The sequence below is a fragment of the Boleophthalmus pectinirostris genome, unplaced genomic scaffold (assembly GCF_026225935.1).
Source record: "Boleophthalmus pectinirostris isolate CB_2022bp ecotype Guang Dong unplaced genomic scaffold, ASM2622593v1 HiC_scaffold_6, whole genome shotgun sequence".
NCBI lineage: Eukaryota > Metazoa > Chordata > Actinopteri > Gobiiformes > Gobiidae > Boleophthalmus > Boleophthalmus pectinirostris.
In genome coordinates this window covers 1,128,718-1,156,377 of record NW_026571447.1, presented here as the reverse complement: position 1 = coordinate 1,156,377, position 27,660 = coordinate 1,128,718, and the positions used below count along the sequence as shown (strand labels likewise).

The following is a 27,660-nucleotide window of genomic DNA, read 5'->3' as shown; positions in this document are numbered from 1 at the left end:
TAAACCGCCATCTTAGAATCCTAAACGCGGATCTGACGCGACGCGGCGCGCAGCGGATACGCACCAAAACAAGCCAAAATACGGTACTTTATCTGCTTTTAAAACTGGCCCAGAGTCTCCACAGCCTTCGGACCAATTTACGGACAATCTCCCCTTATTCCGCTTCACTCTGACAACACTTGATCTCACAAAGAATAGATTTGCGCCTAAACGCCCCAAACTAAACGTCACTGAGAGCTAACGCCGTAGTTAGCATTAGCTCCCCTTAGCCCGGGACAAACACAAGGTTTAACGAAGTGCGTTTAAACAGTTTGTGCGCGTTTATTGAACACTAGTACATTTAGACAAACACAGCGGTCGGGATATATGCAACAATTAGTTAATTATCTGATCAAATTGAACTAAAAGTGCAGAATGGAGAAGCTGTGACTGAAACGCGCCAAACCCGCTCTGCTTTTGTGTTGACAGGAGGAGCCAGAGATGCAGTCAGACTTTGTGGCTCACTCATTACAGATTATAAACTACTACTAATAATAATATTGTTTTATTTTGTGTGAAGGCATCTTTTTGACCAGAGCTGGATATATGATGCAGAGGAAGAACAGTAATGAGGCAAAAGAGGAACAGTGCATATAGGATACAGAGGAGGAGGGACAGTTTAGTCCTGGTGCAGTTCTAGTTCAGCCCTTGTTTACTCCCTGGTTCAGTCCTGGTTTAACCCTGGTTTCATCTTCGGGTCAGTCCTGTTTTTTCTGCTCTGTCTCTGCTCTGACCCTGTCCTTCTTGTCTCCAGTGACTCAGAGGAACCATGAGTGAGGCAACGGAGGAGGCGATGGACGGATCAGCGGCATCAGAAGAGCAGCTCAGTCCAGACAAACCCACCCTCTGGGGTAAAAGTCCTCACTTCACCATCCCATACAAACTCCATGCATTTAGGCTGCAGAGTTTGTTCATTAAACAGGGTTCCCATGGTCGTGGAAATTCTGGAAAAATCAAGGAAATTGAAAATTATGTTTTCTAGGCTTGGAAAAGTCAGGAAATTTTGTAAATTCAATGAAAGTTTTGGGAAAGTAATTTTAGTATGATTTTTAGTAGTAATTTTAGTATCTCTTACTCCAGCATTCTGTTAAGTTTTCATTAGGCTATTATGATTATTTCCGAACGTACACACCTTTTATTTAAAAGAGACAACAATAATGCATTGACAGAAGGGCTGGGTGATATGGAGCAAAAAATATATCGATATATTTTGCTATATCTCGATATACAATATATCTCAGTATCTGTACAGGAAAACAACCCCGCAAAAAATACTGCAAAACCAAATCTGCCAAATTCCACGTCTTTTTTTTTTTTTTTTTTTATCGAAGTGAAAAAAAATTAAAATCCCTTTATACAAAAATGACAATTTAACTGTAAAATAAAGGAAGAAATAATACATATTGCCTTCTTTTCATTCAAAAATAAAACAACTCATCTCAAGATCATCATCTACTTCTACACTGCAGCAGATTATTCATTTAAATCTTCTGCATAAATAAACTTTACATTTCTAAACATAGAAATCATAACTACTATAGAGCCACATCAGCCCATTTGAGATTTTAATGTGTTTAATGCAGCTTTGACACATTTGTTTACATTTTACAGAAGCGAAAGTTAAAACCACGTGGCTCATTTACATAAACTATAGGTGCTGAAAAAAATCAACCAGGAAAGCAGGAGCATGCACACAGAAGGTAAACAAGCAAAGCGGCAAAATCAGAATTAAATATAAGCATTATATCAATGTATACGATATGTCAGAATCCATTTCATGTTTAAAAAAAAATCTCGATATATTTAAAATATTGAGATATTGCCCACCCTAATAGATAGTATTTTGAATGTTCAAAAACTGTAATCCAAACCATAAGGTGAGTGGAAAGGGTTAACATTTCATATTTAGCCCTAAAAATATGCTCAGTTCTGATCTGGTATACAGTATGCTGGTGTATTATAACAGAGCAGGCTGTCAACTGTTATCCAGTCAAAAGATCCAGTAAGGACAAAGTTACAGACTTATGAAGGCTCTAGAACAGTTTGAGTTTATAAATTTCATTAAATAAATATGTGACTATTCAGTTGCGACAACCATATTTAACTCGAGTAAAAGTTGTGCTTCCTCTTCCCAAATTATACTTTATAACTTCAAATTATAAATCAGATGTCACATCCTGTTACCTAAATACTTATTTTTTTTTACTCATACTACTTCTAATCTGTGCTTCTAGTTTCTGTTAGTACTGTTTTTGCCTACTCTATTCATCTCTAAGAATGATTCCCAAATGATGAGTTTGACAGGGAGTTATCAGGTTCCTGGTCCAGTATGCAGTCAGAATGGTTAATTGTTTTGTGTCATGTAACAGTGGTGTTTTTGTCCCAGGAGTCGGTGAGATCATCGAAGGAAAGAGAGCGAAGAAGAGTGTGGAGCGTTTAGACATGCAGGTCCCCAAAAAGACCGTCAAACTGAGCATCGGAGACGGTATAGGATACACTCACACACGAGGGCTGATCCTAACCCTAACCAGAGGCAGTATTGGAGTAACCTTAACCAAACCCTGACCTTAAAGGTCCTATACTACAAGTTTAAGCCAAGTTAGAATGTTGTTACCTCTGAAACAGACCTGGGCTTGTGTAAACCTTTATTATTAGGTCGTCTGCATCTCCAAAACTCAGAATGCTCTGTTCCACCTTGTGATGTCATGTAATGGTAGTTTTAGTTGACACCTACCTTTTACCTTTGATACAGTATAGACTGGCAGTTCCATAGTGAAATCATGGAAATGATTGTAGTGAAAGTGTGTGGCGTTTTTTTAATGGAGAGGTCTATAGTAAAGCAGTAGAAGCATGTGGTTTGGAGATAGACTTCTTGTCTCAAAAGATGGACTTTTGAGACGTTTTATTTGTTCTTTAACTCATACTTTCACTTTGCACTGAAAATGTAGGAAAAAAAAAACTAACATCCTTCCTATGAGAGGGCTTGCAACGCCAGAAAACCAACTCTTATTTGAGAGAGGAGAGCCTCCTCCTGCTTTTTTCCATGGAAATATTTGTTCCTTTGACTATAATATTCCACAGTATGGCAGCAAACACATCATCTGTCTCCATGGAGAATGGTTTGTAGTATCATTTAATGTTTCCATGAAATCATCCAGAAAGTTACACACTATCACTGGTTTAGTTCTTCTTAGTTTACTCTAGGGAGGAGAGACTCAGAGTGCTAAAAATAAAAGTGAAACATGTTAAATGTTGTTTTTAACATGTTTCACTTTCGTGGCCAAACCTCTTTGTCAAAGCCTGATATTGTCAGATCTGAGAAGCTCAGCAGGGCAGGGCCTGGTCAGTACTTGGATGGGAAGCAACTGGGAAAATTAGGAGCCAAATGGGGGCGCCATTCACACAGAAAAACAGTCATTGTGTCATTAGGCAAGACACTTCACCCACATTGCTTAGTATGAAAGTGGTGTGAGGGTGGGTGATGGTGGTGGTCAGGGGGCCCAATGGTGGCTCCAGGGCAGCTGTGGCCTCAATAGTAGCTTACCATGTCAAGAGTGAATGAATAAACCACTGAACTGTAAAGCGACTTTGAGCATCTGGAAAAGCGCTATAAGACTAATGCATTATTATTATTTTTATTATTATTATTTTAGTGAATATAACATATTCAAAACAATCAGCAGTAACATGGTGATCTACATGTGTTATAAGTTACTGTTAATACCCTGTAGAAGTCAGTTACCCCCTCAGAGCCTGTGTTGTAGTTGCAGTCAGATTAGACCCTGACCTGATTGTGCTATTGTGTTTCAGGCAATGGAGAGAAACTGGGGGACATCCCTCGCACCTGTCACCAACTCAACAAGATGAAACCTGTCGACCTGGTGCCTCTGCACAGTCTGCTTTTTGACCGCCGAGGAAAAGTACGCACAGAAAAGCTCCCTCTCAGCTCTATGAGAGCAGAACAGTGATTTATTTAGTGAATATTCATATTTTATAGATAGATGTATATTCCCTTGGCCATTGCCAAAGGGAGTGAAATGTTTATTACAACAAATCAGTTCACTCACAGATGTGAAACATGGATTAAACAATATGAAACTTAAAAAAAGAAACTCCAACTTTATCTCAAAGAAGGGATGGGCAATACATCGGTTCTCATATCATTATAAGACGATTTTGATACTGATCATGCAATATATGTCAAATAATTTCCCTTGTGGATCAGCAAAGTTTGTCTTATCTGCAGTTATTGATACTCAATACAAATATTTGTTAGCAATATTTTTTAGCCATTACCCCATTGTCTGGAAATCGAAAAGCATTATATGGCTATTTGTACAGCAGAGCCAAAAATCAAAAGGTCGATAGATCCCAATCTATACATTGGCTTATGTGGATGATAATGCAAGTGTATTTTAAAAGACAGATCCACAGCCTCCAGTTACCTCTCTTGTTTAGGTGAAAGCTCTGAGTCAGGGCCACTGTCTATGTACTGTATGGCTCCTCATGTATCCTCATGTTTCACAATTTGACTAAAAGTCCAGTCCCTCCTTGACCCTATGGAGACAAAGCCACGTTACAGGTCAATTCTGTGGAATTGATCTTAGCAACACAAACATGTAATTTACTAAATGCAAGAAAGGTCTTTTTTAATGGCATACTGATGATCATTCCAGACAAATGAATAACATCACCATGGAGACGAGCAGGTGGCAAGTCGGAGTGGGGCTGTATGATGTAAGAGAAACCTCAATGACCTAAATGTGTTTTTGTGTTGTCAGTTGTCGTTGATAAAGAAGAACCTTCGTCAGTTTAATGGATTTCCCTTTGATGCCGACAGTGAACAGTTCAACAAAAAGCGTGACAAACTCCAAAAGTGAGTCCAGAGATTTCAATTATTTTTGTCTGAATTCATGTTTAAATCATCATTCTCAAGATCATTGTTTAGTCCTGTCCTATTTTGGATCTGACTTGGTTTAGCCCTGCTTTACTCCCTGCTTTAGTTGTTTAGTCTTTGTTTAGAACTGCTTTAGACCTACATTAGTCCTGTTATACTTTAGGTTTAGACCTGCTTTGGTCTTGCTTTAGTCCTGGTTTAGCCCTGGTTTAAGCTCGGTTTCCTCCTGCTTTACAGCTGCTTAACTCCTGGTTCACTCCTGGTTTAGTCCTGGTTCACTCCTGGTCTACAAAATTCTGATATGTTGTGTTTTTGTTGCAGGAACTTCACAAACACGAAGCTGAAGTTGGTGTGTGAGGTATTGGACCTGGAGAAGAAGGGCACTCACTCAGACCTGGTCGACAGAATCATGACGTTTCTGGTGTCACCCAAAAGCAGCGGAAAGGTACACTACATACAGTTTTAAAGTATAACCAAACACAACAAGCCTCTTTTCCATTGGCACAGTTTCCTTGGAGCCTGGACCCAAACAGAACTCATGTTATCTTAATAATTCAAATCTAAATCATACCTGAATTATACTTTCAATCTCAGCGATTCACTAAAACGTTTAGCAAATGCAGATTTGTGGTGCTGTGAGACGTGGCTAAAGTTAGTAAATACTAAACTGCTTTCTGTTTATTGTCAGCTTTTTCTGCATTTATTTCACTTGAGCCTCTCTTAATGAGATGCAGTGGGTTTGGCTCATGTTAGATGTATTGTGCACTGGAAGTATTATATTTTCACTCTTGTGGTGAGTGTCGTGCATCGATAAACACTAAACAGTTTTGTTTTGCTGAGTACATCAGCTCAATGTGTAAGTCACATCACTGGACATATACTGACTTGTTTATCACAATATACTTGTGATAAACAAGACCAAGTCAGCGTTTAGTGAGAGATTTTTTTGTGTCCGTGTTGGTTTCTGCTTTTAGACGTCTTGTTTGTGCCTGACTCTGCATTCTCTCTTGTCCAATCATCAGTTTCGTCATATTAACCACACTGTACTCAGGGTTTCCACGAGGCATTAGAAAGCATTAAAAGTCATTAAATGGATTCTGTTGAAATGACGGCCTTAAAAAGCATAACATTTAATTTCAAGCGGCATTAAAATATTGGCAGTTGTACCAAAAAATTTTTGCATCTAGGATTTATTACAATACATTCAAGGAAGTAAATATTGCTGTGGAAAATGAAGCCTACATCTTGCACGTAGCACAATCTGGAACATTTGCATATATACACTGAACACCTCCAGACGTTTATTCCCACCGGTGGGTAGTTGTCTCCAGGTTTCTTGCTGATTAGAGAGGCTAACTTCAAGTCCGGGAGCTATGGAAAATTCTGACATTCGGACTGAGTGGGGTCGCCTTTCCACAGAACTGACCAGTAACTTGGTCTAGTTTGGTCTCCTTGATGACAGAAAGGTTTAATGCCATACTGTGAAACATTCCAGACAAAGTAATAACATTTCAATGTAGAAAAGCATTTGGCAGACCCTCCAACAGAAAAGTTACACAATGCACCACCTAAAAATACTGAATTGTGGCATTAAAAAGGCATTAAAAAAAGCATTAAATTTGGTTTGTTGAACCCTGCATAAACCCTGTGTACTGGACTCAGACCCCTCTGGGAGCTAGTACCCTCCAGGGTCAAAGGTTATAGTTCACTTTGGAAAGTGGAGAGACACTTGTACACCTGTACCAATCCACTCCCTAGTGAACCAAGTAAAAGAAGGTGTTAAAACCCCAACTTTGTGTAAATGCATCACACAGACTGAAATATGTTACTATAATACTATAAACACTATATTCTGTCTTTGCTAAAATAATGGTTGTTTTTTTAGCGATTGCCAAAAAAGAAAAAACGCTCCAAGAAGAAGCTTTCGGGCGACGACTCAAAACCCAAAAAAACGTCAAAGAAACGAAACAGCAGCAAACAGAAACCGAGCTCCAACACCAGCCCCAAGAAGAGCAAAGCCATCGTCATGGACTCCAGCAGCGACGAAGAAGAGGACGAGGAGGAGAGGAAGACCGCCACTGAGACTGACGGATCAGACGCAGGCTCTGGAGCAGAGTCTGGAGATAAACACGAGGAGGACGAGCGGTCTGAGGATGAAGAGGAGGAGGATGAAGATGAGGAGGTAAGGAGCAGGTTAGGCTGGTATGTTCACTGTTCCCCATAGATTTTTGTTCACACTATGTTGACACTAGGAATGGGCATTCGATGAAATTTTCTTAATCGATCATCGGAAGAATTAACGATCGATTATCGATTAATCATTAACGTTTTTATATTAAAATGATCATCATTATTATTACTATCTGCACTAATCTGCATAAATAAATTCAACTTTACGACATATAAACCGTAACGACTCTAGAGCCACATCAGCTGTTTGACATTATAATGTGTTTAATTCAGTTTTGTTCAACTCTCACAGAAACAAAACTTAAAATCGCATGGCTAATTTGAATAAACTAAGCAAAGATAAAACTACAGCTCTTGTGTCGCTGATGCGGTTCAATTTCTGTCAGATTAAAAGACATGACTCAGGTGAATATAGGTTAGTGTGAACATTTGCGTTTGTCAAAACCAGGACACCGTACGGGGTGAGGGGGGTGGGGCCTCGTCATCCACATTGAGCGACTCTCACCTGGTAAAACTTTTTCCCACTGGACACAGAAACATATGTTCCTGCTTTATACACTGTGCACATGGACTCACACTTGTCCCGAACACAACGGAAAGCGTGGAATTTCTTTCACAAATCATCATTAAATACGCATTTGTGCTTCGGTACGTTGCAGTCTGACCGACTGTTTGTGTCTCGCTCCTTCTGATGCAGAGACACATGTACGGACCCCGTTTGGTCACGACACACACAGCAACCTACATTCAGTTTGTCGATTAAAATTAACATAATCGATGAAATTCGTAATGATCAATTATCGATTAATCAATTAATCATGCCCATCCCTAGTTGACACAAATACTTCCAGATTCATAACTTTCTTTCATACAATTTGTGCAATTTAAGTCATTTACTGCCTGTACTTCATATTTGAACTGTTACTGTTACTTTTTATGAGAATCACAATATAAGGAGCAACAAAGTGTGAGTTTGTTTGGCCAGTGTTTAGTCCGTGTTCTTTTTAATCTGTGGGGGCCCCCATAGTCTCTTCTATTGAGGAGAAACACTCGTGTCAAAAATGTATATCACAATTTTTAAAAGAGCCAGATCACAATTTCTATCAATACAAAGTGGAAAATTACAAGATGTAGGTATTATTGAAGTGACATTTGTGAACGAGTTTGTTCTTTAGAAGGGGTCCTTTTGGAACCAGATCTCCTTGTTGAAAAGAACTGAATCATCTGTAATTTTCTTTACAATTTTTATGCATTTTGATAGTGATTTACTCTGAACCAGAACAGGAATCGGCACAGAATCAGAGCAGATGACACGAGTGAGTGTTGTCATTTTTATTAGTCTAATCATAACTAGTGTGTAATTGAGGTTAGAGGTTTTGGCTCTTGTTAATATTATGGTTGCTAAATAACTGTTATCGAAGTCACATCTGCCTCATCCAACCAGGAAGTTCAATTATAAACTTCACCAAAATTGTCAAAATAGGGAAACAACTAAGTCAGATCTTTAGAACCCAGTTTAATGGCGAAGGAGAAATTCACTGTTTCACTGCTCATCCAAGCTGCTTCATCAGAACTGAAGCCCATGATTCCACCTGGACGACTGAGAGATTTTTCACACAACCCACTTTAATGTTATTCCATGTGTTTCATTCCAGTCTCCCAAACCTAAAGCCCGAGGGAAAGACAAAAAGGTGACTCCCTCAAAAAAAACAAAATCCCAAAAGAAACCTGCGAATAAAAGGAGCAGGAAAGAAGAGACGGACTCTGAGTCGGAGAGCAGCGACAGCCAGGTGAGAGCAGCCTCCTCTCCGCTCACTGAGGACAGGGTCCCACTCTCCCTGGTAAAACTTGAAAAATAATTGGTTTGTTTCCCAAACATGGAAAACGCATGAAAAATATGGATTCCATCCTTGAAAATGTCTCCACCCTTTGCTTTACTGGATTATTGGATGTCAAATTTATGTAGACTGTTGCGTCGTCATCATTGTAAAACGGGCTATTTTTTTTTCTGGAAAAAAATAGAAAAGAGAAAATTTATACGATAATATAATTAATACTATTAATACTAATTGTGGACAGGTATAGTCTTTATTTATTATAATCTTTATTTGAAAAACTGTCAAATGAAAAAAATACCGCGTGGTAACCCTGGAGGAGGTTGTGGGTTGAATCCCTGATCCCTGTCTCTGAGTGGAGTGTGCATGTCCTCCCTGTGTTACTTTGGCAGAGTGGTTAACCTGTCTCTGTTTCAGCCCCAGAAGAAAAAATCCAAACCAGCGACGAAGACGAAGAAGGCAGACAGCAGCAGCTACAGCAAAACCAACAACACCACAGGTCAGTCATCTCCACAAGTCAAATCCACAAATGATCATTTCTGTCAGTGACAAGCTCCTTTCTCCTGTTGTATTTCTCCAACCACACCACAACATCTTAAAACACCTTCATGTTGTTGAAATCATTTTTAAAGCATAATATTTTTGTGTGTAAAATGTGACAATAGGATTCTCCTGGTGTGATGTCATCAGTGAGGAACTTTCTACTTCCTGTCATTTCCAACACATTTTTCAGTTTTTCTTCACCAATTCCTCCTTGATTAGGGTAAAACTATAATTTATATTCACAACAGGTACTGTCACAACAAATGAAATCAAAATGAAAGAATCAAACCTGTCATCTGCACTTGAACGTTTCTGTGTGAGGTTAAATGTGCAGTTTTGTCCTGTGTTTGTACTGTCGTGTGTATCTGTTGTATAGTCTAATCTGTGTTTTGTATTTCCAGCGGACGACAGCTCTGATGAAGACGAGCCTCTGAGTAAAATGGTGAAGAAGACTCCAAGTGACCAACAGTTAAAGGAGACAGTGCAGAGTTTACTGAAGGAGGCTGATCTGGAGGAGCTCACCATGAAGCAAATCTGTCAGAAGGTACAAACACTACTACGAGTACTAGTACTATTGTAACTACTGCTACTAATACTACTGCAGACCTGCCAGATGGTACACACAATACTCCTCCTCCTCCTCCCGCTGTAGTACACCAGAGTAAATGTGGTCTAACATGGTAGTAGACATGAGTCCATCTCCAGAGGAGTGTTCTCTCAGTGTGTTGTGTCTGTTGTGTGTGTTGCAGGTGTTTGAGGCATATTCAGAACACGATCTGAGCAGCAAAAAAGACTTCATCAAACAGACCGTCAAATCTGTGAGTGTCTCCTCTGGACTTTAGAGCTCCCATCTGACTCTGTTCTACATCTGTGTTCTAATGGAGTTTCCTCATCACAAACACACCTGGAGTTGTGTTTTAGTCATGTGTCGGTTGTGAACGATCCAGCTCTTAGAGCCGGCTCTTTGAAGTGAACGACGGGAGTGGATTCCATGTTGGGAGTTGAGGATTAGTTTTTGTTAGAGTGCCTTTCTGAAATAAAAAAGAAGCAAGGGAACCTGCTATTAATGAAGGTGCAACTGTTCCTGCTGCAATATCTGCCCACAGTACATTACTAATTGATTTTACTCACAGTTTTGCATTATTTTTGGTGATAAATTAATTTAAGGAGCCATTTGGAAGCCGAAAGAGACGACTTTTTATTGTAAGCAGAACCAAAAGAACAGTCTCTCCAAACAGAGCCGACGTTCCCATCACTATTGTGTTTTGTGTCATTCACACGTTTAACACAAAAACCTGCACATTTAGGCTGAGGTCTTCACTCAAACAGAAAACACTTTTCCACCTTGTGATGTCACAGGGTAATACAGGAAGTGCTTCACTGTGTTTTTACAAATCTTCATTAGAATTATTTAGATACTTTCTGCCTTCACATCACCCATTTCTACTGAACTAAAGGTAAAAGGAGCTGTTCACTTGAAAACTACCACTACATGACATCACAAGGTGAACAGAGCATTTTGAGCTTTGGAGATTTGAACAGACTAATAATAAAGAATTACTCAAACTCCAGGTCTGTTTTTGAGGAAGAAACAACATTAGAACAGAGGTCAGAAGCTAGTCATATAGGAGCTTTAAATAAAATATGTCATAGAAATGTAACTGTCATTCAAATCATTTGACAAACTATAGTGAATGGGAGTGTACAAGTGTAAATGTTTGACCTGCAGCGAGCGTGTGCAGCTCAGTGGGTCACTGCCACATGTTTGGGATGATTTAAAAACATGGAATTAGGGAAAAGACGGACATTTTGATACATCAAGTTCAGTCCAGTAGTGCAAGCTCCAGCCACAGGGGGCAGTAAAGTGTCTTCTTTAGTCTTGGCTAGTCCTGCTTTAGTCCTGGTTTAATTTTGGTATAGTTTTGGTTTAATCTGAGTTTAGTCTTGGTTTAGTCCTGCTTTAGTCCTGTTTTAGTCCTGGTTGAGTCCTTATTATCTCATCTGTGGTGTGTTTTGTGTTGCAGCTGATCACATGAGGCTTCTGCAGAACCTTCTTTGTTTCCAGCTCGTCGTCCTTCAGTGATCTGTGACTTTTTAAGACTTGTGCTTTTTATTGGTTTGTAAAATATCCAGGACGTGTTGGTTTTCTCCGGCTTCACCTGCTCCATGAGTTTTTCAGGTCAAAAACACAACTATGTAAATATGTTTTGATAAAGTATTTTTGGAAATGTCCAATCTGTTGCTGCGTTTGATTTGAAGTTTAAAGAAATAAACTTTTCAACAAAACAGAACTGAAGCTCTGGTTCATTTCAACATTTCAGCAGAGTGAAGGCTCATTTATTCATGGGGTCACAGCAGCAGAGAGCGACTAAGCAGTGTCTCACATCACATTCTACAGGTCACTCATACACTGCTCAAAAAAGGAACACTTTTCAACAAAAAGATCTCAATGTGAAAAAAAAGTAGATAAATATATAAATATGAACAGAGCAATGTTTTAGAACAAAAGGATCCTCTTTTAATGAAAATAATGTGTTCAGCCACAGAGGGCTTCAGTTTATAGACACTCTGAAAATCAAAGTGAAATAATGATGTGGCAGGTCAGTCCAAAATTAAATTTCTGCAACTCAGAATGCTTCTCTGTATCTCCTGTGTCCCATGTGATTGTGTGCATGTTTGACGATGTCGTGGCTCCTAAAGAGACGATGGATGGAGTCTTGTGGGATGTCCTCCCAGATCTGTGTTAGGACATCACTGAGCTCCTGTAGAGTCTGAGGAGCAACCTGGAGGCGTCTGATGGACCCAAACATAATGTCCCAGAATGTTCTATCAGGTTTAAGTCAGGTGATCATGAGGGCCATTCAGTTGTATCAATCTCTTCATCCTCCAGGTTCTGCCTGCAGACTCTTGCCACATGAGGCTGGACATTGTGGTGCATCAGGAGGAACCCAGGACCTACTGCACCAGCGTAGAGTCTGACAATGGGTTCAAAGATTTCATCCTGATACATAATGATGTCAGACTTCTGTTTACTAGCCTGTAGAGATCTGTGTCTCCCTCCATGGATCTGCCTCCTCAGAACATCACTGAGCCACCACCAAACCGCTCATGCTGAACCATGCAGGCAGAAGAGTGGTGTTCTTGTCTTCTCCAGACTCTTCACAGGTGCTCAGGGTGAACTTGCCAATTCTCTGTCGTCTATCAAATGGCAGTGAAGCTCCAGGGTGCTGGGTGGTGAGCACAGGGCCCACTACAGGACGTGGTGTCCTCAAGTCACCTTCATGAAGTGTGTTTGTGATTGTTTGGGCAGAGACATTCACACCAGTGTCCTGCTGGAGGTCATTCTGGAGTCATTCTGTAGGGACAGTGCTCAGCCTGTTCCTCCTGCACAAAGGAGCAGATATGGATCCTGCTGATGAGTTCAGGACCTTCTACAACCCTGTCCAGCTCTCCTAGAGGAACTGTCTGTCTTCTGAAAAATCCTCCATGTTCTGGAGATTGTGCTGGAGACACATTAAATCTTCATGCAACTTGTCCGGATGTGCCGTCCTGGAGAAGTTGGACATGTGTAACTTGTGTAGGGTTCAGGAACAGCCTCATCCTCCCAGTAGTGATGATGAGTGTTGTCCAAGCAGCACTAAACACATGTCAAACCAGTCGTGTTTTAGGACTTGTCACATTGGTGCTGCTCTAGTGCCCCTGTTGTTCATTTCCATTAAAAGAGGAGCATCTTTTTGTTCCTAAAACATTGTCCTGTCCAGATTTGTACAGATATCCAACAGATTTTTTTTTTTCACATTGAGATCTGATGTGTTTTTGTGAGCAGTGTATTTAACACAGATGAGCAGCTCAGATGAATGTTCAGATGAAGGTTTGTGTTTATACAGTGAGCTCGTGGCTCTAGTCACTAATAGAAATGATCAGAGTCAACACTGGAAAAATACAAAATACAGACTATGGGTTAATGCTCCACAAGGGGGCGCAATAACATGGGGTAAGGTGGCCCGCGGTAGTGAGGAGTTTGTCTTGTAACAGCACCGCTCCAGGACAGCAGCAATGTTCCACATGTTTAACTGGAAGTAAAGACCATGGTTGATTTAAAAGTCCCGGAATAATATAAAATAAGTCTCAGTATAGTCCTCATTACAGGCTCTTTTTGGTCAGAACCAACCTCTGCTCTTCTTCTGCTCCTCTTCTCCTCTGCTCCTCTCTCACCTCTTTCTCCTCTCTCCTCCCTGTGTCTCCTTTCTCCTCTGCTCCTCTCTCTTCTTCTCTCTCTTCTTCTCTGTCTGTTCCTCTCTCCTCTCTGTGTCTCCTCTCTCTCTTCTCTCTCTTCTCTCCCCTCTGTTCCTCTCTCCTCTCTGTGTCTCCTCTGTAGGTTGGTCAAGAATCGAGGAGAGGAATCATTGGGTGTTTGTCAGTTCCCAGGATCCTTCCTCCAAAGATCACTTTGTAGCTCTCCTCCAGACTCTCTCTTATGAAGCAGAGCCCAGTGTTCCGCTCACAGCTCCTGGAGCCACGTGACCAGATCAAACACCATAAAACCCAGAGTTTGAAGAAACATCAGCCTCTACAAATGTAAAGTGTTCAAAAGTGTCTTTATGTGTCACAGTCATTCAAACATGTGAATAATGAAGGCTCATTCAATCATCTGTTATTGTTATTCAGTCTGGCAGCCCACAGGAAACCTACACTATGACATTTTTCTGCATTTCTCCTCATTTTGATTCTTTCGATGTGATAATAGTGTGTGATCTGCAGCAAAGTGCCAACGACAGCGAAACATTTACTTCTTTGTAGAATGAGCCTTATTTAATGAAAATACATTTTACTGCTTAAATAAAGTTCATAAAACATGAAAGTTGCAGTTGCATTGTGGGGAAGAGCGTAACTTTGTCTTCAGGATTGGTGGATACGTTTTAGATTTGGGGGCCAGGCGGGGTCACGTGACTTCGTGTAATTTCGTGTATGTTTCAGAGTTTCTCATCTTTTTTCTCCTCCCTCTGCGCCCCGGACAGAACCTCCACAAAACTCTTGAGACAACAGCACAGTTTTCCTCATGACCCTCAACTCATGTTTTGATCAAGTCAGTTTGTCACGTTTTTGTAACGAGTTTGATTTCGCTGCGGGGCTTTAACACTTTAACACTTGAGCACTTGTGTCTGCAGAGGCTTGTCTCGTTGATTCATTCACTTATTATATATTCACTGATTATCAGGCTGATTGTTGAGCATCTGTACATGCAGAATCTGGAGCCTGGCGTCAGTAGAAAAAGAGTGTCCAGTCATTTCCCCAGTGCGCTTCATTTTTATTCTTTTAACCGAGTCTGCGGCCCTGTGCGCGCCGCCTCGTGCGCGCTCCCGACCACACACTGAATAAACTCCCGACCGAGTCTAAAACATCCCGAGTCACCTGCCCAGGAGAAATGGTACAAATGTGACCCGACCCAAACCCGCGCACAGTAAAACTAAAGTGTTACACGCTTTGTCTACGGGGACGCGCCTCGTGAACGCGCAGTGTTATACGTGTTAAAATGACGCTTCGTTTTACTATTTCTAGTGAACGCACTGGGACATAGTCTGAAATGATTTACGCAGTGACGGGGCATAGACAGAAGCTTTAGGAGAGTTCAGGACTAAAGCACCTGGATCCTGCAGGAGCGCGCGCTCAGGTGAGGAGCTGTGTCTTTGCAGGGGTAACAGGACAGAGGAGGATCTAGACCAGGGGTGTCCAAACTTTTTCATCAAGGGCCACATCTCTAAACACAGACGAAGCAGAGGGCCATGGACTGGAGCTCAATACAGTGAATAACTGAAATATGTGCATGTTTAACACGTTAGAATGAACCATCAGTCTTTATTCATGCTAAGATCCTTAAAACCAAATACTAAATATTAAATATTAGCTTTATCCAGGTAGTCTCAAAAAATTTGCAGTAAAAACATATTTTTTAATTGATGCAAGGTAATTGGGCCAATTGACCTGGAAATCTGAGGGCCAATAAAAATTTGTCTGAGGGCCGCATTTAGCCCCCGGGCCATAGTTTGGACATGCCTGATCTACATTCTAGTGTGTAAATATAAAACTGTAGGCTCTTGACAACGTGGCTAATCCGCGCGCGCGGAACATCACGCGCGTTTTCTCGTCTTTATATTTTATATATCTTTATATTTCTATGTCTAGATATCTTTATATTTATTTAGTTAGTTAGTTTTTGGCGTCAGCAGCATTCACACAGTTGTCCTCTTTGACTTCTTTTGAAAACAAAGTCATGTTTCCTCGTTTGTTTGTCAGAGCCGCGCATCCCCCGCGCCCCGCACACAACAAAACAAGACTGAAACCTGGAGTCTGCGCTGGAGTTACCACAGGACATGTTGATCCAAAGTTTGTGCAGATCTCTGAGCGGAGAGAACGGAGAGACGTGTGTGTGAGGACATGTCCACCAGTCCTACGTAAAATTACTCCTGTGGTTGTGGGTAATTGCGGCGCTCCGAGGAGGCCAAGGATCCACTCGTGCGTCCTGGGAAAAGAGCCAAACGGAGGAGTGGAGCGCGGAGGGCGCGAGGGCTTTGGGGGAACAATAGAACTCTAATCAAATAGATCCATGACTGGAACACCACTTGGCGGCGCTCTGGTGACGTGGATCTCTGAAGTGGTTCAGAAGTCGAGGATCCTGACAACTGGAAACACCGCGACTGGATTAAATGATCCTGTGCGGCTCTGAGCCTCTGTTCATGTCCGCCTCTCCGCGTGTTGAATCTCCGCTCAATAAGTGAGTACTTCAGTGTTTGTTTATAGATGTACCGATCCTGGGCCAAAGTAATGAATTAAACTTCATGTCTTAATCTACTTGGTGGTGTGTTCTTACACTCGGCGGTCCTGGCACGCGGCTGTGCTGCTTTCTGTTGGTGGATGTGACGGTGTTGATCAGTAATGGAGCATCATTTAGTCCAGGGGTCTCCAGCCTTTTCCTGCTCCGGTGAGCTCCTTTACAAAACAAGAACACACAGAGCTGCTCAGAGCAGATCATCACAAACAGGCCGAGCATTTGGTACAGTTAAATATCTTTAAAACATTAAACCACATAAACAACTGTCCATTTATTTATGACAACGTTTACCTTCAGAATTATACATGTGCAATAGTATGAGGGAATATATTATCCAAGTCATTAACCAAATCATTGTTTTTGAAAAAAAAAAAATATATATATATCAGCACATCACCCCGTCTCTCCCCACGCTCTACTGCACATGTCTCCTGCAGAGACTCTGTCCTGTCTGTATCACGTCTCCTGCAGAGACTCTGTTCTGTCTGTATCACGTCTCCTGCAGAGACTCTGTCCTGTCTGTATCACGTCTCCTGCAGAGACTCTGTCCTGTCTGTATCACGTCTCCTGCAGAGACTCTGTTCTGTCTGTATCACGTCTCCTGCAGAGACTCTGTTCTGTCTGTATCACGTCTCCTGCAGAGACTCTGTTCTGTCTGTATCACGTCTCCTGCAGAGACTCTGTCCTGTCTGTATCACGTCTCCTGCAGAGACTCTGTCCTGTCTGTATCACGTCTCCTGCAGAGACTCTGTTCTGTCTGTATCACGTCTCCTGCAGAGACTCTGTTCTGTCTGTATCATGTCTCCTGCAGAGACTCTGTCCTGTCTGGTGTCTCCTCTACAATGGGATAATTATCAGGGACAGTCGACTTTTCTCATTCAAAGGCAGAAATTGCTGATTTGGCAAAGACACTAACCCAGGTTGGTTCGAACCCTATATTTTGTGTCTTTGGGCAAGGCACTTCACCTTCATTGCTGTCTGTGTCTCATACAGTATGAACGAGTGTGTACATATTATGTGTGAAATGTAAAGTGCACTTTGAGTGAAAACTGATGTTTTTATCAACACAACAATCCAGCCCAAATGTGACAAAATGGACAGATTTTGTATGTTTCCTGCCGTTTCCTGCCTAGGAGCTGTGTACTTGAGGTGAAAATGGAGCAGTTTTGTTCTGTTTTATGGTGAAACTCACAGCTCTTCAAATAGGATGAGTTTACATGAATGTTTCTCCTAAAAACTAATAATGTTATGACTACAGACGCTTAAAGCATCTTCTCCTTCACTTTCCTGACGTTACTACCCACTGAAACCTGAATTTTGGATACATCACAGTGTTTTCAATCAACACATTTTCGGGTGCAGGTAAAAGAGCAAGACTAGAGAACAAAACTGTACAAGTTTTTAGTTTGTTTATATAGTTTTGCTTCATCATTATTGTATTTCAGATTCAGCCTCTCAGACTCTTTGAACAAATTCAACTGGAGAAATAAAGACATTTGATTGAGTATGGAAGTCTGAAGCTTCTCTGGCTGCACACTGAAACTTTACATGAACAACTCATATAATTAACAATAATAAAAATACATTTGTTTTATATAGTGCTTCTCACAGTAATGCAGACACTTCACAATACAAAGCACAGGACAAACAAACTCAAATAGTGAGGAAACTGTCATATTGGGGGTTACAGGCTTTGAGGAAAAGGTGATGTTTGAGTTGTTTTTTGAAGGTGTCTAGTGAGTGGAGTTTCTGATGTGGAGGGGGAGTTTCAGACGGTTGGGGCGGTAGTGGCAAAGGCTCGCACCCCGACGGTTTGGTGCTGTGATTTGACTGTGGGCGTGAGGAGGTTTGAGGAGATGATCAGAGTCTGCAGGAGGCGCTGGGGCTGGAGGAGGTCATGAGGTGTGGAGGGGCCTGGTTTATGGAGGGACAGAATGTTCTGACGACTTGAGTCAAAACAAAACCAGTCGGGCTGAGAACAGAACAGAAGAGTCTATCAGGGAGTATGTGAAAATTCTTACCAAAACTGAGACATTGTTGCTTTCTTTCTTCATCAAATGCTTCTGCTTTCCCAGGAACACATGCTGAAATGGTGATACTGCAGACATGACTTCTGTACACATTCTATCTCTTGTGACATTTATTACCGCAGCACAGGACTCACTTCTGTGTTTTCTAAAGGCCGACACTTGCAAAATACAGCGTTTAATCATCATTATGAAATATGATATGGACTTACAGATCTTTAGAGATGGTTAAATGATTTATTGTTATCAAAAACCCAATAAATATGCTTTTGAAAGATAAAAATATTTCGTTGACTTTCACCCACATGGAACCCGATCACATGACTTCTTATACTTTGGAGTTGATAACTAAGCAAATTAGAGGATAAGAAATGGATTCTGCAGTATTTTTTATGACAGCCTCATTTTCATATGGTCCATTTTGTGACATGTGCAGTTCTCAGCTCCAGTGTTGAATTAAACTTTCTATATCCAGAAACATTAGTCCTGGGGGTGTTAGGAGTCTGGCAAAATTTCACACTTGTATCATAAAAGTGAACTACTTGAACAGCTCCACTATCTGTTGTGATTCGCGGCCCAACAAAAAGAAGTTCATGTGAATGTGTTCAGTCAGTAAGATGGTAACATGTGGTAAATGGTGGAGTTACACATTCAGCTGATGAAAAAAACAAGAAAAATGAAAAAATATAAAAGTAAAGTTTTGTAGAATTTCCAAAGCACCTGAGCACCTGTCCCTGACGACACAGGACGTCAGGGACTTTCTCTAGGTCTTGTTCTGGTTAGTCCAGTCCAGCTCTTTCCCTTTCTGTTTCTCTCTCTCCTCCTTCTTTCTCCCTCTCATCTCCCTCTTCCTCTCTCTCTGTCTGTGTAAACTGACAGAAGTATTTGTGCAGTAGACAGATTGGCTCCAGGAACAGCGACACTGGAGGCTGGATGTTCTCCAGGTGTGTCAGTGTCCTGCTGCATAAGCAGCTTGAGGTTAAAGTAAGTCCTCTGTGTACTGTCTGCATCTGATTACAAAGCATCTTATTGTATGAGAATCAGGAAGTGCACATTAGCATACTAGTTGTTGTTAGCATTAACAGTTACTGTAAAACTCTGCTCTGGTCTCTGAGAGAGTGAAAAGTGCAGATAAACACATCGTGGAGAGTAATGAGGATGTTCTGAAGACAGAAGGTGAGTGAGGAAGAACTCTGGACCAGTGCAAACTGTTTACTGTGAAATAGTCAGAATGAGGTAGAGCATCCTTGAGAAGCTTCTTTAGGAGCTTTTGCAGCTCTGGTGCAGGGCCACTGCAGCTCAGAGTGTGTGCAGCTCACAGAGGAAATGAAGAAGACAAAATGAGGACAAAGTATCTGGTCTTGTCTCGGAGCAGAAGCTGAAACACCAGACCACAGCTGCCTGAGTCTGCTCTGCTGGAGCTCAGTGTCACTGTAACTGCAGATCTTCATGGAGGTTTTACAGCTGAAAATGGTCCTGTCACATTTCTGATACGTATATGCAGTGGGCGGGGATAGGAGGTGAGTGAACCTGACATTTTTAGCGAACTCAAGCCTCAAAAGTAAAACAATAAAATGCAGGAATCACTCAAAACACAACTCATGATGAAGGAGCACGGTCACAGGCTTAAACTCATGTCCCTGTGACCTGTTTAGAAAGAACAATATGGTTTGAATCAAAACCACAAACCAACAACACAAACAACACAACACAATAACACAAACAACACAACAACACAAACAATACAACACAAACAACACAACACAACAACACAAACAACACATTTGTGTTGTTTGTGATGTCAACAATGTGACAAGTGCCTCATGTGTTATGAGGTACTTGTCACATTGTTGTTTTGGGTCATGTGTGACCTGCAGCTCAACAGGAGGTCATGAAATATGTTATTAGACAAAAATGAATAACAAACTCAATAAAGCCTTTCAGTTTCACTTCAAAGTTACTGTTAGTGATTCATCATTAAACAGAGCTGGAGTTTTTGTTTTATTCACACACGTTTGAGTAACTCTTTATTATTCATTTGTCTACATCTCCAAAGCTCAGAATGCTCTGTTCCACCTTGTGATGTCATGAAGTGGTAGTTCTCATGTGAACAGCTCCTTTTACCTTTAGTTCAGTAGAAATGGTCAGTTCCAGGGCAGAAATGATCCAAATGATTCTAGTGAAGGATTGTGGAGCATTTTCTGTATTACCTCATGACATCATGTTTGAGAGAAGAACTCAGTGTGAATGAAGCAACAAAAGACAAGTGCAGGTCTGTTATTGACGAGGAAATTATATTAGAACAGAGATCAGGAAATAACCTAATGTGCCCCACGTCCCCAAACCTCCAACACTGAACCTTTCAAATGATCCCACTGTTAGGAAGAACTGTGTGTGTGTGTGTGTGTGTGTGTGTGTGTGTGTGTGTGTGTGTGTGTGTGTGTGTGTGTGTGTGTGTGTGTGCTGTGTGTGTGTGTGTGTGTGTGCGTGTGCGTGTGTGTGTGTGTGCTGTGTGTGTGTGTGTGTGTGTGTGTGTGTGTGTGTGTGTGTGTGTGTGTGTGTGTGTGTGTGTGTGTGTGTGTGTGTAGTGTGTGTGTGTGTGTGTATGTGTGTGTGTGTGTGTGTGTGTGTGTGTGTGTGTGTGTGTGTGTGTGTGTGTGTGTGTGTGTGTGTGTGTGTGTGTGTGTCTGTGTGTGTGTGCAGAGGTTGTGGGATAAATCACATGGAGCTTATGGAGCAGATGTGGAAACTCAGTCTCACAGTCCATGATCAGGAGAACTGTAGGTTTAACTAAACCTTTTTTGCAGCGTGTGTGAAACTGTTTTTATCCCGATACAGGAAACTTATTTTTAGTTTGGCTTTAGTGAGCAAACTGTTGATGTGCCTTTTAAAATTAAATGAAGAATCGAGCCACACATCTCGGTACTGGTAATGATCAACTATTTGGATCTGTGAGACCATCATGTTCTGTGAGCTCTTGGTCTGTGGAAGATTCTGTTAAAGATCGTACATTTTGTCTTTGTATATTGTCATTGTAAATTGTGCTGTGGGGCAAAACACATCACTTTGTTTGTGTGAAAGAATTTCTGTGTTATTTTAAATATTATGAATAATTTAAAATCATAATCATTTGTGTGTGTGATTAAAGTTATCAACAATTGTGTTTTGGGGTTTTTCCATATGTATGTCATATGTCCTAGTACAAGAACTCCTGACTCATTAAGCTCATCTACTGAGTCGCCCATGAGAAGACAGCCAAGGGTTTTTTCCCTCATGTGGTTAGTATAAGTTTTGGGGAGAAAACTGACCTAATTGTTTATAACCTGGAGCCTGTAATCAAGTGTGAAATGGGAGGATGGTTTAGCCTAAAGATTGTTAGCATGTGATCATTGTAAACATCGTGTGATATAACATAATGTACTGTACTGTTATCTGTGAAATGACTGTAATAAAAGCTGCTGTTGGGGAGTAGCTGTCAGAAGAGGAGGGTCAGACAGTGTTTGGACAGATCTCTCCTTGCGCAAGTACCAACTAAACCGTCTCGTTTTGGTGTGTCTTTATTTAATGTAATTTGATGTCTTAGGGTAAAATTCCCTGACAGTTTGTCTGTATGGACAGACTTTTGGGTTATTGATGTCTCTATCAGACATATGTGATCATTTAAGATTATGTTCCAAAAGCAGTTGATTTTAAGCAGTAATTTAGCTCCCAGTCTTGTTTCCATGTTCTCGGCTCCAGACTCCACTTAGGCCTGGTTTTATATCCACAAACGTTGGTCCTATGGATGTTAATAATGTGGCAGTTTGATGCTTGCAGCTCCACTAAGAAGCAAACACAAACACAAACACACATTCAATAACCGATCCATGTTAGTGCTGCTAGAGGAATCACAAGCTCATCAAAATCACTGTTGAAACAGACACAAGTAGCAAGGTTCTCCACAAACACTAGTCTCCTGCCTTTTTCTGCATTAAACCTCTAACCCAGGAGCTTAGATCTGTATGAACATGTTCTGAAATGTTTCTCATATGAGTCCTTTTGTTGATTGTTCTGGACGTGTTTGAACAGAGTCCTTTTAATAAAACAGAAATCACAAATGTCATTGAAAAACTTCTCAGGAACTATTAGATGTTTTTGTGAATCATTGCCCAACAGGAACTGAGCAAATGGAGGACTGTCCCGTAGTGGCCCTTGTCTTTACATTTCCTTGTATGATTTGACTGTAATTCTCTCTAAACATCAAGTCATTTTGTTTGTGTCAAAACTGTTCACTCAAAACTAGATTCTTTTCCCGTCTAAAGAGTCAGAGTCAAAATTACAAAGATCCTTCTCAATTGCTTTGGCTCTTTTGCATCCACTTAGAGCTTTGGGGAAAATAACCTGGATGGTTCAGCACAACACCATGGATCACCTGCAGAAGCTCAGATCTGTCCCAAAACACTTTAAAACTAAACTCCTCTCTCATATAAAGAGTCAGTGCCCTCAAAATGCATGAGATCCAATGAGAGAAAAACCGTCAAACTGAGAATCAACTCATCAGTTTAGATCAACAAGATCAATTTATTTGGAAAATGTGCTAAATGTGGGTTCACTGTGCAAACTGTAGACGACTTGTACAGAACCATGTGCATTTGACATGAACTAAGACATTTACAATTTGATGAAATCTGTGTCTGTTGTGAATGACTGTAAGGTGGTTTGGAGATTTGTCCATGTTGTTTTGAGAATGTCATTTCTGTTCCAAGAAATGAGCCAAACCAACGGAGAAAAACTGTAACAGACTCCCTCTCATCCAGCTCGGCTCCTCTCCCAGACGTCTGGGAGCCTGACAGTTCTGTGCAGTATCTTTGTGTTCCTGTTCTGCACTTTTCTAGACTGAGGTGTCTGTTGTTTTTCCTGGTGTCTGTTGTCGTCTCTTCCAGTTTGGGGGTTACAGCCCCGAGTGCTCCATCACCACAGGCACCACTGATGTCTTCACCTTCCAGACCTTCTCCAGCTCTTCCTTAAGCCCCTGGTATTTCTCTAGTTTCTCATGTTTTTTATTTTTTTTATTTTTTTTTTATTTGCATTTTATTCAGTGCTTTTTTTTTTTTTTGTCCACATAAGTCACAGTATATATGCCTCTTTTTTTTCTATGTGTGTTCCTTTTTCCTGATATTACCATCTCTTGGTTTTGTGATGTCCACCACCACGGCTCTGCTCTGTTTCTTCTCCACCACCACTATGTCTGGTTGGTCCATCACCATCCTGTCAGTCTGTATCTGAAGTCCCACAGGATCTTGGCTTGGTTGTTCTCCACAACCTTTGGAGGTGTTTCCCACCTTGATCCTGGGGTCTCCAGCCTGTACTCTGCACAGATGTTTCTGTACACTATGCCCGCCACTTGGTTATGTCGCTCCATGTTTGTTTCCCTGCGGCATCTTACACCCTGCAGTTATGTGCTGGACTGTCTCAGGAGCCTCTTTGCACAGTCTACACCGTGGCTCTTGTCTGGTGTGGTAGATCTGGGCCTCTGTTGCTCGAGTGCCCAGGACCTGCTCCTGAGCAGCCAGGATCAGTGCCTCTGTGTGTCCTTCAGACCAGCCCTCTCAAGCCATTTTTGGATTTCTTGATATCAGCCTCTTCAGTTATGTTCCGGTGGTACGCCCCATGTAGGGGTTTGTCCTGCCATGATGGTCCCTCCAGTATAGATCTCTATAGAGCTATGTCTACATATCTATATCTATATCTATCTATCTATCTATCTATCTATCTATCTATCTATCTATATATATATATATATATATATATATATATATATATATATATATATATATATATATATATATATATATATATATACATATATATATATACACACACATAGACATAGATATAGATACACACACACACAGTTATCACAGTTATCATAGTCACCGTTTCTCAGGTTCACACACAAGAGCTCTTCACCCGTCACACCCTTCATCTCTGTTTTTGGGTTCAAAAACCCCCATGAAAGCAACTGATGTTACTTGTACACACACACACACACACACACGCACACACGCGCGCACACACACACACTTGCTGAAAACTTCAACACCTTACTTTTCCCTTTTTTCAAATTTTAAGAACATTTCGGGCTCTTGTGTAACAGAAAAACATTTCAGATAACAAATAACATTAGCTCTCCAAATAAATAATACAACCACCACATTATTGGATCTTGTGCACTGAATAAGTGAGAGGTGCTTTTATTTCATTTCATTTTTCAGTTCAAAATGTAGTTTGTGTCCATTGCTCGTCTAAGATGACTGGAGAACAGTGATGTAGAAGTTTGTAGCACATTTCTCTTTGCTTGTTGGTGATGAGATATTTGTGAGTTCATGTCCAGACATTTTTCCATGGAATATTGTCAGTAGAGTCGGGGTGTCACAGAGCACGAGTAGAGCTCTGTTTGGGAGGTACACTTGTGCTGACTCATTATAAGACAAGTTTAACTGAAGATGGAGATGAGTTTTTCAGAGTTTTGTGCAGTGTCTTCACTCTCGTTTGCTCAAGACAATATCTTCAGGTGCGGCCCTGTCCTGCCGCTTCCCCAGTTTAGGCTCCTGTCTCCAGTAATGACATCACTCTGTTACAGCCGATGAAACAGCGGCAGGTGTAACCCTGTCATCATCTCACTGAATACATCTCAGAACATCTAATAAGCAAAATGTGAACTAAAACATGTTCAATTAATACTACTGAGTTTGGAAAAATATAATAAATGTATATTTTTGTTTATAAAATTTTATAAAATGGTAAATATTGTTAGGGACTATTTTGTCTTCCCCAGATATTGACTGTGACACGTCCCCACTGTCCCTGTGCAAACCTACACCTCTGAATCAATAAACAGATGAACAGAGTTTAGTGCTTCTCTCTTTGGTTTTGTTTTTCATTCCTGTGATATTTTAGTTTGAATTTGTTTCGATACAGACGTGTCCTTGTTTGGCTAATTCACCTGTCAATCACGCCCATCTGAACTCTGAAGGACACGTCTTCACAAAGTACTGGAGAAGTGTGTACACTCTCGTGGGCCATGGAGGCCGGACCAGAAGCAGATGGATGGAGTTTTTTTGGTAATCCATATGGAGTAAGAAAGCTGTCAAAAATATTCGTGCGCATAAAATTGAAATCCATGCATATTTGGGAAATCCGTGCATATTTGGCTGTAGTTGCGCATAAAATAAATATTTGTAAACTCTCAAATGAGTCCAGTCGTACATAAAATATATCGTGTGTATTTTATCCATCAGAATACAAACTGAAAAATTACGACGTCAAGAATTACAATCACGAAATGAAAATTTACGATTACGCTTTCATCAGTACGAATACGAATTCACAGACGGAACTTTACTGTCAAAAATACGTCATCACTTCACAGACATTATTCATCGAGCAGAAGAAACATCGATCAAGATCAAGACTGTGCAGCTCAAGTTTGTAGCAGAGGGTAAAAACAGAGTAAAAGCACAAGAAGCTACAACAGCGACCAACAAGTGGGTTCATTAAAATCTATTGTAAAAATGTACAGCCAAATATGCACGGATTTACCAAATATGCACGGATTTCTGTTCTATGTGCACAAATATTTTTGACAGCTTTCTTACTCCATAAATCCACCTCATAAAAGAACAAAATAACATTGGATATGTAGAAACCATAGCCCATGTTGATGAATTATCCCATATTTGAAAATCATTACAAAGTTACAACAAAATATCTTTATTCTTTAAATGACTTTAAAGTCCCACGGTGTTTACTATTTATAGAAATGACTTTTAAAACACTAAAAATTATTATTATTATTATTATTAGTGTTCTTCAAGTTCAGCGGGCCAGATTAAAAAGCTTCAAGGGCTGCATATGGCCCCCGGGCCATAGTTTGCCCATCCCTGGTCTACACTATTCCCCAGAAAATCTCCTGTCGCTCCTGTCACTCCTGGCTCTCTGCCAGATACAGTTGATAATGTGCTGTGTTTGCTCCTGTCGCACCTGTCCAAACCTGCCCTGCCACAGGCTTCCTCAACTTCTCTTGACTTTTGTCTTTTTGTTTTATCCCACTCACATACATCACACCAGCGGCCGAGCGGCAATCTGTAGAATCTGTAAGTGTGTACATGTGATGAAGAAGTCTAAACCAGGTCGATACAAGTGGACTACATCATTTAGACCTGATTTACAACTGTAGTTCTAAACAAAAATCATCCAAAAGACGACAAAAATGTGAATCAAATGAACTGTAACCAATGAGTCAAACCCACAAACCCCTGTAGGAGCGTTCTTAACCCCAGTGTTACATGTGCACTTATCATTATACAACATACTATACAATTATACAACATACTATACAATTATACAACACACTATACAATTATACAACATACTATACAATTATACAACATACTATACAATTATACAACATATACAATTATACAACATACTATACAATTATAACAACATACTATACAATTATACACATACTATACATACACATACATACAATATACATACTATACAATTATACAACATACTATACAATTATACAACATACTATACAATTATACAACATACTATACAATTATACAACATACTATACAATTATACAACATACTATACAATTATACAACATACTATACAATTATACAACATACTCTACAATTATACAACATACTATGATTATACAACACACTATAATTATATAAAGACATTCCAGAGACAGACTGATGCCAGCATAAAGACTCTTCAGGCTTTCAGACACTTGTTTACAGCTGCCTGCACACACACACGCCCATAGAGTTCAGAAGAATTGAAACAAAAAATGTTGGCTGTGCTTCCACACAGTTATTCATCTTGGAGCCATGAGGAAAGAACTGTGAAAAAAAAATATTCAAATGTAAACGACCAGAGTTCATTTGAACAAAGATGAAATCAAAAGATAAAATCAAAAGATGAAATCTATGGAGTAAGAAAGCTGTCAAAAATATTCGTGCGCATAAAATAGAAATCCGTGAGTATTTGGGAAATCTGTGCATATTTGGCTGTAGTTGCGCATAAAATAAATATTTGTAAACTCTCAAATGAGTCCAGTCGTACATAAAATATATTGTGTGTATCATTTCATGCGAGAAATGCAGCTGAAGTGAAGGTTCAGACTGACTGATGCTCGCTGTGGCTGGAGCCGTGAATGTTTTAATCTAAACCTACAGAGAACCTGATATTTGTTAATTAGCCCTGGGATAACGTTACGTCGGATGTTACCAACTGGCTCCA

At 40.5% G+C, this 27,660-nt stretch overlaps 1 protein-coding gene across 1 annotated transcript; it reads left to right on the top strand.

The window, feature by feature from the left end:
• On the top strand, positions 1–11,795 carry dek (DEK proto-oncogene). Its single transcript, XM_055164200.1, has 12 exons — positions 1–83; positions 794–890; positions 2,426–2,524; positions 3,850–3,959; positions 4,821–4,915; positions 5,258–5,381; positions 6,822–7,118; positions 8,782–8,916; positions 9,379–9,460; positions 9,906–10,048; positions 10,254–10,322; positions 11,529–11,795. Exons 2-12 carry the CDS (start codon positions 809–811, stop codon positions 11,538–11,540), a joined length of 1,248 nt encoding a protein of 415 aa, XP_055020175.1. The 5' UTR covers positions 1–83; positions 794–808; the 3' UTR covers positions 11,541–11,795.
• Positions 11,796–27,660: the final 15,865 nt, after the last annotated feature.